General features: G+C 37.0%; 1 protein-coding gene and 1 long non-coding RNA gene across 2 annotated transcripts; both read left to right on the top strand.

The window, feature by feature from the left end:
• The first annotated feature begins 196 nt into the window (after positions 1–196).
• LOC113669328 (uncharacterized) lies at positions 197–5,201 on the top strand. Its single transcript, XM_027185346.2, has 9 exons — positions 197–244; positions 581–642; positions 1,626–1,770; positions 1,938–2,036; positions 2,351–2,437; positions 2,684–2,782; positions 3,008–3,133; positions 3,255–3,377; positions 4,032–5,201. The coding sequence occupies exons 2-9, from the start codon at positions 592–594 to the stop codon at positions 4,325–4,327; spliced, it is 1,026 nt and encodes a 341-aa protein (XP_027041147.2). The 5' UTR covers positions 197–244; positions 581–591; the 3' UTR covers positions 4,328–5,201.
• A 6,509-nt stretch (positions 5,202–11,710) lies between these two features.
• LOC149038780 (uncharacterized) lies at positions 11,711–12,363 on the top strand. Its single transcript, XR_016180074.1, has 2 exons — positions 11,711–11,839; positions 12,008–12,363. It is a non-coding gene; the product is annotated as an uncharacterized LOC149038780 (long non-coding RNA).
• The last annotated feature ends 2,617 nt before the right edge of the window (positions 12,364–14,980 follow it).

Here is a 14,980-nt window from a genome sequence, read left to right as displayed (position 1 = left end):
TCATCCGGAAAATAGTGACGTCTGGCGGGTCATTTTTAACCAATCAGATACGCTGAATCGAGCGCGGGTTCTTAGAAATCAGGGGTTTTCACCGAAAAAAAAACAATTGGGGTCTGACTATTTGGAGTTGTTTATTATAAATTTGCAAGCCTGTTATTCCAAGAACGAGAACTCGCTGGGTGCATGAAAATACGCCAGAACAGAGGAGCGAAGCATTGAGTGAGCAATTCTACGGCAAAAGAAGGTAATTTGTTCTCTTCTTTCATCGGACAAAAAAAATGTTTACGTTACTAAAGAATTCACTATTTTTTCCCCGATCGCTTTCGCTTTGTTTCCCCTGCCTAAATGTTTTTAAAACCAAGAGTATCATATTAAGTTTCTGCCACAATTCGATGAAGTTGAAAAACTATCGATTGGTTTCTATCTGTTTTCATGTACAGGTTTCAAGTCTTGACGTTGCCTGAAAACTGCAACTTAAAATTTGTTGCTAGTTTCCTCTTATCTGAATGCACGCTATGTTAGACGACGTTAATTGAAAATCAATGGCGCTTGATATGTGTTCCTCTGCTTCTTCTTGCAGGTTTTGCGAAAATGTCTTTAGACATCGCGTCAATTGCAGCTTTTAATCCCAACAGACAGGCGGTACGTTGTTTATGGCGAAACTAGGAAGTTTTTAAATCGAACGCGTAAAATTGATTTCGAAATGTTAATTTCATATTTGTTTCGGGCATGGCTGATCACGCCATCATCTCCGCGACCCCACATATTTCTTTTCCCACTGAAAGGTGCTTTGTATTCTTTGAATTGTGAAATTCATTTTTAAAAACCAAATTCTAGATCATGGTGTTAAATCTGACCAGAGGATAAGTCATATGTTAATGTTTGTAGTCCCACCTCTAAGAAATTCGCAATTATATCGCGTTATTTCTAATTCTACGCAAGCTATGAGAAGGTCAAAAGTGTAATCGCCTACAGATCAGCCTTTGTGGGGCCTGAAGCAAACAAATTGGGTTTAGTATCTTGATAAAAAAAAAGTTAGATAGATGAAAAATAGACAAGTATCTAAATTTTGTCTCTGTTTTTAAGGTAATTGTAGTGTTTTCAATACAAAAACGCACGCGTAATGTAATTCAAATTCTTGGAAAGGATGATTTGCATTGATATGAGTGACTTTGAATAGCCATAAATCATTATTAGATCTGTGATCGGGCATGCATACTCTTTTTTTTTACAATGGAAAAGCTTCGATTGTAATTGTGAATGACTAAATGTCAAAGAGATTAATACCACAAAATAGGTTAGGGTTCTTCACAGTTCAGCACAATCATGCAACTATGACAACAGCGCTCACAAAGGATACAGGAATATTTTAGTGCTGTACTTTGAACTTGATATACAATGGTGCAAATGAAAATTGACACCCAATAGGAAATTGGAAGTTTCTAGGGATTTGGACCCAGAAGAGATTAAAAAAAGTTTCAGATGAGTTAAAAAAGGCCTGGGTTTTCAGCAAGTTAGGACTTGGAGGTAAATATGTCTTAGACTATAACAACGTATAAGCTCTATTCTAAGAAATATCATGCAACCCATGATAAAAGCTTATTTTTTTAACTTGATGTTCACAGAGTGGGGAACTCGCAGTGTCAATGTTAAAGAAGTGGCTATCATCTTACGGCCATCCATCAACAACAGCAGGACCAATAATAGCGTCTACCATCACTATCGAAGCCATTCAAGATCTGCTGCATGCAAATGGCTTTCCCATTGAAGGTATATATGTGTGATTTACTGACAATAAAATTTTATTGCATGTTTTGTGTTAAAGAGAGAAATGAAGCACAACCTAATGTACAAGCATGGGTCTTGCAATACCTTTTCCTCTCGCCATGAGTAAAAATTTCTAATAAAATTTCCTCAATTTCTGTCTTTGATGACAGCACCCCAACATGTGGACTTGTGTCCTGGACCATTTGAAGACACACAGTTTGATGCAGTAGTGGATGTTGAGACCTCTAATGATTGTATGGATAATGGAGGTAAACCATATTTATCCCTGTTTTTTTCCTACATTCAAATTCTGACTCCCCCTATCATATTTGTTTCAAAAATTTTGTAAGTAATTCATTGATTCTTTCCATGTTTGAATCCCTAATGCTCAACAAGATAGCATCACATCTTTGATTGAATTAATCAATTTGCTATTCTTTATCAAATTTTACACAAATGGTTTTCAAATTATGAAATAATACACCTAACAAAAACTTCTCTGTATGCGTTGTCTAAATGTATGTTTGTTTTTGCTTTTTGTATTGATTAGTGACTGATAAATTTGTGACAACTATAATTACAGATCTCAAATTTACAAACCTTGATGCTTGTTCAGAATATGGATATGGTGGATCTGACCTCTCAGAAGATGAAATCAACTTTTTCCAAGGTTAATACTGCATTGTTTTCATAGATAATAGTCAGTATTGACTAGGGAAGATATTCAATCTTTGAATGAACCAAAACAAATTATTGAATTTGTGACTGGGTTGGGAAAAAGAAGTATAAAGAAAGTGCAAATTTCTACCCTAAGCTATATGATCTTCACTCAAACAGGTCTATTGATATAGAAATCTTTAAGGTCTCTATATTCTGTTGCCAGTGATTTAAATTCATTATTTCTTATCCATAATAGATCTGCCACTGAGTCCTGACTCGCCATTGTTCTGTGAGTCAGCTGATATTGACTTTGGATTTGATTCAGGAATTGAGGCTGAGATGGATGAACCTCATGGTAATAAAAAATCATTTGGTAATGTTTATGATTTATGATTCTACCCTTAACCCTTTACACCATGACATCCGTATTCATATATTCTCAACTGTGCCCTTGGGCCCACTCTTAGACACCTTCCAGAAAACTCAGAACAGAAATTATTTGAAGGTGATCACCCCACCATGAGGTATGCATTACAGAGAACAGTGTTTGGTTGGTAATTTAAGCATTCATTCTTAATAGATGGGGCAGAAGAAAAAGATGGCAAAAAAGAGGAAGGAAAGACTTGTGAAGACAAGAAATCCACCGATGAATCAAAGCAGAAAGACAGTCAGAATGAGCAGTCAAGTCCACCAAAGCCAGTCAACAGTAAGTCTCATTTTACAACACTAAGTGCTCTTTCACCCCTTGCAAATCAAGCAAGGTTGAATTTCTTCTTGTGAAATAAATGTTTCTGAACAAAGTTTTTTTTTTTAAATCATTCTATCAGAGAAGACAAAAGCAGAAGACAAAAGCAAGAGAGTGACAGACAAGAAAGATGTTGTAGATGTTAAAGAGGAAGGTGACGATAAAGATGATGATGATGATGATGATGATAACGAAGAAGAAGATGGTAAGAATTCAAATGTAAATAAATCAGTGGCTTGTTATCACCTAAAAAAAATACTTTGTAGTTCGCTAGCACAGTAATATTTGTTGATCAACAATTATAGCAGTAGGTGGCATATCCATTTTTAAAAAAATTTAATTTTCTAATTGAACAGTTTAGATCCAATTTGCTATAAATAAATATGAAAATTTGTACCTGATGCATGACTAGTTATTCCAATTTAAACATTGTGAAACCTGATATTGCTTCAGAATACATCATTGCATTATTGTACAGAAGTGTGCCAACTTTAAAATATTTGAGGTTAATGCAATGGATTTTATCTTAATCTAATTCTCCAGAGATAATTTTTGTGTGGGGAAAATGATTTTTTTGCCTTGAATCACCACAGAATTATTCAACCACTTAATGATTTTCTTCTATTTTGTACCTGATGCATGACTAGTTATTCCAATTTAAACATTGTGAAACCTGATATTGCTTCAGAATACATCATCGCATTATTGAACAGAAGTGTGCCAACTTTAAAATATTTGAGGTTAATGCAATGGATTTTATCTTCATCTAATTCTCCAGAGATAATTTTTGTGTGGGGAAAATGATTTTTTGCCTTGAATCACCACAGAATTATTCAACCACTTAATGATTTTCTTCTAGATTTTCCACACATCCACTGTCAATACCTCTGGGAGTTCCTTCATCAGATTTTGCTGGAAAAACAGAATAAGTATATTGCATGGAAAAATCAAACCAAAGGAGTGTTTCATCTTCTTGATCACAATGGCTTGGCCCGCCTTTGGGGAAAACAGAAAAACAGGAAAAATATGACATACGAGAAACTAAGCCGTGCCCTCAGATACTATTACAGCAAAAACATCCTCAAAAAGGTGCCTGGTCAGAGACTGACTTACAAGTTTGTTCGCAATCTTAATGGAAAGAAGTATCCCAACTGAGCTAGAAGCCAACATTTAAATCAACCATACCTGAAAAGAAGTTTGCTTATTGATCTGATGTTGCAGATAAGTGCGAGGGGTGATGAATTATGTCTGCTTTTTTCGGAGCAGACCATGGTCAGTTGATAAAAAGCAATCTTAAGTAAAGACTACCTTTAGATTCATAATGAACAAGCATATATCTCTACTCATTACATATGAACTAACATGTAAATATTGAAGACACTCACATTTTACACTTAACAATCTCTCACTCAGAGTTTTAGGTGTGTGCATTTGTACATATTTAGCTCATAAAGAGAAAGATGTACATAACCCTCTACATCCTAACATCAGTATGCATATTCTCCATACAGTTCTCTATACATTAAGGTTAAAGGTGTGGACAAGGAGAATTTGATTTAATATCCAAAGCTTTTTTTGGATGGTGATCATTTCCTTTATTGTCATGACCTTAATGTGTGATTCAAGGGTGATATTGTGTGAAGAAATTAGATGCTACTTCTCTTAGGTGTTAGGGGGTTAGGGCAGTTTCCATTGATCATCTGATTGTTAAGCAAGGCAATGATTTCACATGTTCATAAGGAATAAATAAGTGAACAGAATCGAAAGTTATGGACGTTCAAGCTGTTCGAAATATTTGAACAGTAAAAGAAGTAAGTGACTGATACCTTACAATCGCTCATGGAAAAAGTGTTCCTTAAAAGTTGTTGACCCTTTGAAGAATATTGACACTTAACTGTTCAGTGCTTTCACTATTACTTGCAAGGTAACAAATTGTAAGGCACTCAAAGTGCCCTTTGATTGTTTGATATAGTGATTGTAAGTGTAAGATCCTCAAGCATGGAAGTAAAAACTAAATTCTTTTATGAAAGTGTTGTGCAAATTTTCTTGTAGATATCAGGTAACTGTTGGCTCATGTGCGTGTACAGCTGTGGTGGCAATGAGGTCTCTCATAGAGAGAATAAGTTTCTAAAGTTTTCTCACTAATGGAGGGCTAACGCTAAAAACATCAAGTCTTTACGGTGGTCAAGACACATTATCAACTCAGTTCATAACACCAAATGATCTTATCCACGGACATAGCACCACAGCTTCTTTGGAAACTTACCCCCTTTATTCTTACCCTATCGGCCCATTATTCAATATTTTTCCCCTCTTTGTGAGGATTTGTGAAAACGTAGTTCACAGAACAGAACAAACTCATCTGATGCTGGCTGGCAATTTGAAACGGATGTTGTAAACAAAATGGTCCATTTATTAAAACTCGAGTTTAACGCAAATTTATTTCTGGGTTTGCGCAAACTCACAGAGCCTCGGTCTTTTCCCAAGACCGCAAGAAACAAAAGTTATAAACATGAAATTCACACGGGGTTTGCGCAGATTCGCAAAACATCGGTCTTTTCTTAAGACTGCAGAAAACAAGAGTTAAAGACATCAAATTTTAACGGTGTTCCATGAATAAAACTTTCGAGCCCATATGAGCTCCTTTGGTCACTTATTTGTGTATCCTTAGCTTCCGTATTTCGCCAGGTTGAAACTTTCGCCTTGAAACTGGAAGCTATTTGCGAAAAAATGCCGTAAATCAGACCCTCATCCACGTGGAACCAGACAGAAGATTTAAAGCCTTGTCCGATTCACAGTCATAACCAAACCTTCCGCCAACTTTACTGAAAGACGTTTTTCCTTCTTTTCACTAGCGTGCGACAAGGTCCCCATGAGGGATCGAACTTCATACCTCCGGATTCTGCGCTGCGATGCTCTACCACTGAGAAATCTGTAAGCGGACGCATAAATGGTTTTTCATCCTGTAAAACAAATATATTTCATATTGCATTGGATCTGTATATACAAAACACATCACGGAAGATTTTAAAATTTTGTGAGAATATAAGTGACACACTCGGCAGCCGCTCATCACGGTCCACTTTTTTTATTGTTACCACATTTTGAAGTCATCTTTGAGGTATAACTAAACAGACGAACGACAACATGAAAACTAAAAGTTACTCAGACCACGGAGGTTTCATGTATTGCATAGTATCAAGAGAAAATAATGGTACCCAAGCATTTGTAGAGAGAAGTGTGAAAATGTTGGAAACAGTCTTCACCTCTTGTTGTCAGTTTATGACCAAAGAGATTTGAAGTTTTGTTAAATTGACGAACCTTGACGAAGAAAGTTTGAATCAACGAACTGAAAAATCAGTATTTGTTGCATATTAGAACGATTGATTGCCTGGCAGACTTATTGATTAAGTGATAGACTGATGACGGACTGACTGGCTAATTGACTGACTGACTGACAGATTGAGTGGCTGACTGACTGACTAATTGACTGACTGACCGACTTATTGACTGACTAACTGACCGACTGAATAGCAACAGACTGACTTACTGTCTGTCTTATTGACTGAGACTGACTGACTGATTTACCGATTTACCGACTGACTTATTGACTGACTGACTGACTGACTGACTGACCGACTGACTGACTGACTGACTGACCGACTGACTGACTGACTGACTGACCGACTGACTGACTGACTGACTGACTGACTGACCTGCTTATTGACTGAGTGACAGACTAACTGACCAACTGACTCATTGACGTTTCAAGCGCTAGCTCTTCTTCAAATTCACTATACTCTGACGAAGGGCTACCTCACACACTTTGGTTTTCCTTTCTCAGCCATTATAACGTTAGCATCTCACACACTTGGTTTTCCTCGTTGTCAGATTTTTAAGCCCTGTTTAAACGGAGCTTTAATTAATAGTCGATGACTGTTTCAACAATTACGCGCGTTTAAACACGAACTATCATGCACTATCAATAACTATCATCTACTATCATCAACTATCATGTAGTTGGGACATGTTCAAATTCGACATAATAACGGATAAAGGTTTTTTTGCTGTTTGAACGAGTGGATGATAGTAAATGATAGCTTTTCCATCAGCAGTTTTGCCAAAAACGGGCTAAAACCGAAATGACAGATGGCAAAATGATTCAAATAGCTATCAAGATTTCGCAGAATGTCTCGTAGTTCATTCTCTTCATCTCTCGGTAGGCTCCCGAGCATTTTCCACTCACAACTCCTTAACTAGATTTTAAATGCCACCGAAATTGCTGAACTCAGCGTGCACCATATTTGATTACAATATGAACTGTTTGAACGCAAACAAAATATCCAATCATAGAAAATGAAAGTTGAAACTATTGTCGACTATCACCAACTATCATAACCATTTTAACGGGGATTTACATTACCGTCTCGCTCACTTTGAGTTCAATGTTTGCCTGTTGTCTAATTGTTGTGTTAGTATGTCGCCTGGCCAAACGCACGGCAACATTTCAAAGCATCACCTCGCAACATCGTTGAAAAGTGTTGTGATATGTCGTTTACGTTAGTATCTTGCGCATTTTCAGCTTTCCTTGTCGTCCGACTGTTATGCAAGTATCCCCCACTCTTCAAAAGTAGTTTTCTCTGTTGTCCTATCGTTAGGTAATATCTCGCGCACTTTTAGTTTTCCTTACCTCGTGATTGTAACTTTAGTACTCGCGTTCTTTTAGTTTTCCGAGTCATGTGATTGTTACGTTGGTATCTCGAGCACTTTAAGTTTTCCCTGTCATGTGATTGTAGCGTTAATATCTCGCGCACTTTTAGTTTTCTGTCATGTGATTGTTACGTTAGTATCCCGCGCACTTTAAGTTTTCTCTGTCATGTGATTGTTACGTTAGTATCTCGTGCACTTTTATTTTTCCCTGTCATGTGATTGTTACGTTAGTATCTCGTGCACTTTTAGTTTCCCCGTCATGATGGTTACGTTAGTATCTCGTGCACTTTCAGTTTTCCCTGTCTTTATTATTACGTTGATATCCCTAACACTTGCACTTTTAGTTTCCCCATCATGTGATTGTTACGTTAGTATCTCGCGCACTTTTAGTTTTCCCTATCATGTAATTGTTACGTTAGTATCTCGCTCTCTCTTAGTTTTCCCTGTCATGTGATCGTTACGTCAGTATCTCGCGCTCTTTTAGTTTTCTCTGTCATGTGATTGTTGCGTTAGTATCTCGTGCACTTTTAGTTTCCCCTGTCATGTGATTGTTACTTTAGTATTCTGCTCACTTTTTGTTTCCCCTATCATGTGATTGTTACGTTAGTATCTCGCGCAGTTTTAGTTTTCTCTGTCATGTAATTGTTACATTAGTATCTTGCGCACTTTTGATTTTCCCTGTCAAGTGATTGTTACGTTTATTACACCCATTTTGTTTCTTGCGCTCTCTTAGTTTTCTCTGTCATGTGATTGTTACGCTACTATCTTGCGCACTTTAATTCAGTTTTCTCTGTCAAGCGATTGTTATACGTTAGTATCTCGTACACTTTCAGTTTTCCTTGTCATGTGATTGCTACGTTAGTATCTTGTGTACTTTTGCTTTCTTTCGTTGTCTGATTGTTACGCTAGTATCTCCCGCACTTTTAGATTTTCTTGCCGTTTGAGCGATTGTCTGTTAGTTTCTCATATACTTTTAGTTCTCATTTTTTTCCCGATTGCTACGTTAGAGTTCCGCGCACGTTCGGTTTTCTTTGTTATCTTATTGTAATGTAAGTATGTCGTCCACTTTTTTTTTCTTTATCAGGCGACAGTTACATTTGTTTCTTGCGCCCTCTTGGTTTTCCTTGTTTAATGATTGTCTATTAATTCCTCGTGCTCTTTTAGTTTTCTCTTTTGTCCGATTGTTACGTTAGTATCTGGCGCACTTTCGGTTTTCCTGGCATCCGATATGCGCGCTCATGGAATAATCGTTTGGTAAAGTTAGCATTTCGTGCACTTTTAGTCTTCCTTGTCAGGCGATTGTTTCGTTAGTTTCTTGTTCTTTTTTTTTCCTTGTTCTTTTTTTTTCCTTGCTATGCCACTCTTTTGTTATTATCTCGCGCATTTTTAGTTTATTTGTTAGGCGATTGTCACATTGTATCTCGAGCCTTTTTATTTTTCATTGCGAGATGATTGTAACGTTAACATCTCGCGTAATCTTGGATTTTCCTGTTGGATAATTGTTACGTTCGTATCTTGCACCCTTTAAGTTTTCCTTTTTAGGCAACTGTTTCTATAGTTTCTTGAACAATTTTAATTTTGTTTTGTTTTCCTATGGTTTTGTTGGTATATCTTAGTTTTTCTTGTGGGCCGATTGTTATGTTTAATATCTCGCGCACTTTCAGATTTCGTTGATGTCCAATATATTGCCTCTTATGAAAGTATCTCTTTTAAAAATGGTGGGTCTTTGAAGTGACGTAATCATAAAATGTCGTTAGGCATACACCACAGGCTACCTAAACATACTATGAGTGATTTCTTGGTTAAAGTTGCTACAGTCTTAGACAATCCCGATGTAAATTTATTGTTGTTGTTGGGTCTTGTTTGTAGCTTTTACCTCATTGAATCGGAAAGGAAAGTTTGTTCGATTGGTCGCATTCCACTTTCAGCTCATCAACAGGTACCTTTGATGTTGATCGAAACCAAGTTGCTAATATTCTCTGAGGTCCAATCTCCCATATTTTCAGAAAAAAGCTCCACATCAGTTCATTTTTTCAAGTATTTTCCTTGTACAGTCGAAACTGTATTTGGCGGTCACCCACGGGGAATGGCTGGGTGACCGCTTAATTCAGATTTCATAGAGTAGTGGTGTTCTAAAAAAGAAAAGAAGTGCCTTTTTATCGCGTTATTGACCTCTCAATAAAGGAGGCATTGGGATCTATAAGAAACCGAAAAACCGTGGAAAAATCTTTCAAAACTGCAAAACCGCAAAAAAAAGATTTCCTCTCTTCGTAAAAAAACGTGGCACAATCCACAATGGTTTCTTAAGGTCCTTAAGCTTCTTCCATTGCTGGCGCGTGAAGTACGTTGGAGGCTATAGTTCGCAAACTGATCGACCTAAGTGCTCCACATTGCATGTAGCCTGCAGAGCAGGCGTAATTTTGGCGAGCGAGTGCTCATTATTTTCTTAACGGAAATTATAACCGCAATCTTTAATTACAATGGCAGTGGAAGGCTGGGAGGAGAAAGAAATTTCCACAAAAGGGGTGGTCGACGGTCAATAATAAGGAGAGGGGTAGGGGTGGGGGAGTGAAGATTACGCCTGCCCGAGGTCATTATCATTTTGCAAAACTCCACTCGCCCACGAACGGAGTTCCTGATCGCATTATTGTCACATCACGCCAGAATTACAAGAGCTGCATTGGCTATCAGTGAGATTCAGGATAAAGTTCAAGATATTGCTTATGACATTCAAGGCCATTCATGGCCTGGCTCTTACCTATATCATGGATTTGGTTTCAGTGAAGAAGAAATCCCCATAATACTTGAGGTTAAATGAGGAGTTGTTCTTAACTCAACCTTCCTTCGAGTCGAAGAAGACGTGACTTCAGGAAACAGCCTTTACCGAGGCCGCACCCACGCTATGGAATAAATTACTAATATTGGAGTATTTAGATGTAGTTTCTAAAGATTATTGAAATATGACATAAATCGATCTAGGATTTCGGAATTTTACTACATATCATATCATTAATAATTTTGTCATAGATGTTTTGCTTTTTAAAGCACTTTATATCAGTTTTTAAATGGTAAGTATTAGATTATATTATTTTGAGATAGTAATTTCGATGATGGCGAGATCTGCAGATACAAATTTATGTTTAGTCTTAAATTGCTAAATTTACTTATTTTATTTCAGTTGTTTTGAGCGCATTAGATCATATCCATATGCGCTAAGTATAAGTATTTAATTATTGTTAAATAATTATTATAATCGGTGCGGTTAAGCTCCAACTGTCAATCACAAGTCAAATGTGTCATTTGCTTTTGCGGGAAAAATGCGAAAAATGGCAAACTTTTTAAATGATGAAATTGCTAGTTACGGTTCCGCTTTCGAGGAAGCACTTAAGTGTCTTGCAGAATTTAATATGTCTCGCGCATTAAAATCGGAATAAAAAGAAGCAATTTCTGCACTGGTTCTGGAAAGGATCTATTGGCCGTGTTGCCTACTGGCTTTGGGAAAAGCCTGGTACATCAGGTGTTAGTTCGAAGGAAAGAAATTATGACTGGAAACCTTCGAGCGTAGTTGTCGTTTTTCTGCATCAACGTATTGTTTATGATCAAGTGGAATAAGCATCTTCGATCGAATTAAAGTTAGCTACGCTCACGGGTTGTCGTTTGGAGGACAAAGAGTGCGGCAATTTCGTCAGCAAAGAACGTTTTGGTCAAGCCATTTTTGTGTGGGATTTCCCACACTTAGTCAACGCCCGAGAAATTTATTTCTTTATTTATTTGTCCACGAGAGAGAAGTGCTTGTCACGTGGTTTCTATTTGCGTTCAGTGAGCCGTGAAGACTGGATTCCAGTCGGCGTTTTTCCATAGTGTATTGTACGGCGGCCATTTCTCTTCTCAGTCGTTGGGTTTTGGAGAACTTATTCGAAAGTTCATGTTTGTTTCTTGGGGATTTTTGTTTCCAAGGTAAGGATAAGTCATTTCATATTTTCACGGGTTCTTTGCGTGCTTTAACTTTTCAATTTTGTTGTGGGAGCTTCACGATTAAGCTCTCACGAAAGGCGATTACGTTTGTACACCTGGTTTGTGTTCTTTCTTTCATAATCTGAGGCGTTTGTTTCGTTATTTCTTCAGGTGTCTATAACAAAAGATTTTTTCACGTAAGTCAGCACGCTGAAACGCGGCTTGTGTTCAGTGCAGGTTGCACAGGAGCTTTTACGCTTTCACAAGCCAACATTTATCTGCTTGGACCTTCGGTGCGGGTTGTGTCAGATTGAAAGGAGTCATTGTACTCTCGCAAGCCAACATTTGTCGGCTTGAATGTATTTGTGCGGGTTGCGCTTCAAAGAGTCTCAAGGTATCTCAAAGTGTCTCACTAGTGTCTCAAAATGTCTCACGAGTGTCTCAAAGTGTCACAAACTGAAAGAAACTATTGTTTGCCTTGAACTGTCAAGAGTGTTATCTATTTTAATAAACTGAGTTTCTAGTTAGTTGGATTGTTGTTGCTCGCTCAAGCACACAAGTAAATGTGGGGATCTCCATTGACCAATTCCGTTCAAGGATTGGATCTCATGAAGATCTACATCCTGATTTTAGTGAAAACTATGACCTCTTTGATGATCTCAACATTTCATCAACATCGCTGAATAATGAACCACTGATATTGAATGAATTACCTGATTTTGATTTTCGTCAAATGGTCCAGACACCCGATAAAGAGCAAAAAGAATTTTTTTAACACATTTTACATCAGATTAAAACCTCAGAAACCCCTTTCTACTGCTTCCTCAGTGGAGGGGCTGGTGTTGGCAAATCGCATTTAACAAAAGCTTTGTATCAGGCAGTGCTTAAGTATTATAACACTAGAGCTGGTGATGATTTTCATCAGATCATAGTTATACTATTAGCTCCAACTGGTAAAGCTTAAGGGTGACACTCTTCATAGCACTCTGGCCATTCCTGCCAATCAATCACTAAGAAATTACAAACAGCTTGATTCAAGTAGACTAAACACTTTGAGGAGTCAATTGATTTTTGTTGATGAAATCTCAATGGTAGGAAATGGTATGTTTGCAATACAGCTAAACAATAGGCTTAAAGATATAAAAGGCTGTAGAGAGGATTTTGGAGGTGTGAGCATAATTGCTATTGGTGACTTATTCCAATTAGAATCTGTTATGGATGCTTATATTTTCAAAGACCTCAAAAATGTAGATTTATGCTGTTCTTTCTCCCAGTTTATGGTATAAACTTTAAAATGTTTGAACTTAATGAAATCATGGGTCAAAGAGACAGCAAATTGTTTGTAGAATTACTTAATAGGTTGCGTAAAGGTAAACACACAGTAGCTGACATTGCAAAACTTAAAGAGAGCTATACAAGAAGACATCAACAGCCCAATAGATGCACCTCACCTATTTATACAGAATGCTAAAGTAGATGAATTTAAACAAAGGGCCCATAATGCAGCCACAGGAAACAAATTCACAATAAATGCTCAAGATAGTGTTATTGGAGCTATCTCTCCAGAGCTAAGAAACAAAATACTAAGACAAATACCCAATGATCCAAGAAAAACAAAACAGTTAGCCTCAACCCTTTGTCTTGCTGAGGGTGAAAGAACACACCTTGTCATGAATGTACGAACCGAAGATGGCATGACAAATGGTGCTGGAAATGTTGTTAAACTAGTTCAGTTACATCAACAAACCAAACCATCTGGTATTGTATGGGTACAATTTGACCACTCAGATGTAGGTCAGAAAACAAGGAATGAAAAAAGACATTTGTATGTACAATGAATTGAACACACATGGACCCCAGTACACCCTGTGACTACACAGTTTGCGGTAGGTGGAAACAGAACAGCACAAGTTGTTAGAAAACAATTTCCACTGCGTCCCACAGCAGCAAAAACAATTCACAGGTCACAAGGTGATACTAACAGTAGAATTGTTGTGGATTTTAGTACCAGAAATACTATTCCACACATACATTATATGGGACTCAGTAGAGTGACTGCTATAGAAGGCCTATATATTTCTGATTTGTGTGAAAGCAAGATTGCTGTTAATCCAGATGGAGAGATTAAGAACAACTGCAAAACTTAAGCTTTGCACCTCCCTCTCCATGACATAACATTTTCCCTTCTTAAACTGTGTTATCTTAATATAAGGTCTCTTCATAAACACATAGAAGATAAACATAAAGACTTAATTTATCTAAGTGCTGATATCAATATTTTCACAGAAACAAGATTTAATTCTCAAGATAATAATGACATGTATGACATTGCTGGTTATGTTCTCTTCTGTAATGATAACCTTAATTCCAGCAATGGATCAAGGTCTTATGGTGGTACAGCTGTGTACAGTAAAATCCCATACTTACCTGGATACCCCTATTGTCACAATATACATGGTGTTGAAATAACAGTAATTAAGTTAGCAAGGTTTGAGGATTGGACAATCATAGGGATATATCACTCCCCAAACGTGCCTGTAAGACAACTTTATGAAGCAATAACTGAGGTATTAAATAACATTTCACCAGACAACAATATCATTACTAGAGACTTTGATATAAATTGGCTTGTTGAAACAGACAGAAGACCTTTATATAATTTACTAGTGAGGGATAACCACTACAAACAGTTCATATCAACCTATACAACTGACAACAATACAGTAATTGATCATATATATACAAATATATCTAACATTGATATACAAGCAGATGTTTTAGAAACACATTTCACAGATCATAAAGCTGTTTGGACCTCATTTCACGGTGTCCTATAACAAATTACTTTATCATGATGTACATTGTTTTTAAGTTAAGAGAGCAACGAAAGAAAGCAGTAAATAGTTATGAAAAGAGTTGTTTCTCTTTTTTCAGAGGAATTTGTAATGAGAAACTTGCAAAACTATTAATAAGGAAATGCTGCTTATTCATTTGGTACCGGAACAGGCCTTTTAAAACTAAGTTTGAAGTCATCTTTCTAAGAGTTGTCCAGTTTAACAACCATTTACAAAAGACAAAAATAAACTACATAACACACAGTCCTGAAATTTCAAGGCAGTTCCTTTAGCATCTTGGCTAATTTCT

The sequence above is a fragment of the Pocillopora damicornis genome, chromosome 10 (genome assembly GCF_964200805.1).
Source record: "Pocillopora damicornis chromosome 10, jaPocDami1.2, whole genome shotgun sequence".
NCBI classification, from domain to species: domain Eukaryota; kingdom Metazoa; phylum Cnidaria; class Anthozoa; order Scleractinia; family Pocilloporidae; genus Pocillopora; species Pocillopora damicornis.
This window is presented reverse-complemented; position numbering and strand designations above follow the sequence as displayed.

Bases quoted from the DNA above. Each gene is read 5' to 3' on its own strand.
- LOC113669328 (XM_027185346.2), top strand. From the start codon at position 592: ATGTCTTTAGACATCGCGTCAATTGCAGCTTTTAATCCCAACAGACAG. The intron at 1,771-1,937 runs GTATATATGTGT...CTTTGATGACAG, and splicing joins AAATGGCTTTCCCATTGAAG to CACCCCAACATGTGGACTTG. The intron at 3,378-4,031 runs GTAAGAATTCAA...ATTTTCTTCTAG, and splicing joins TGATAACGAAGAAGAAGATG to ATTTTCCACACATCCACTGT.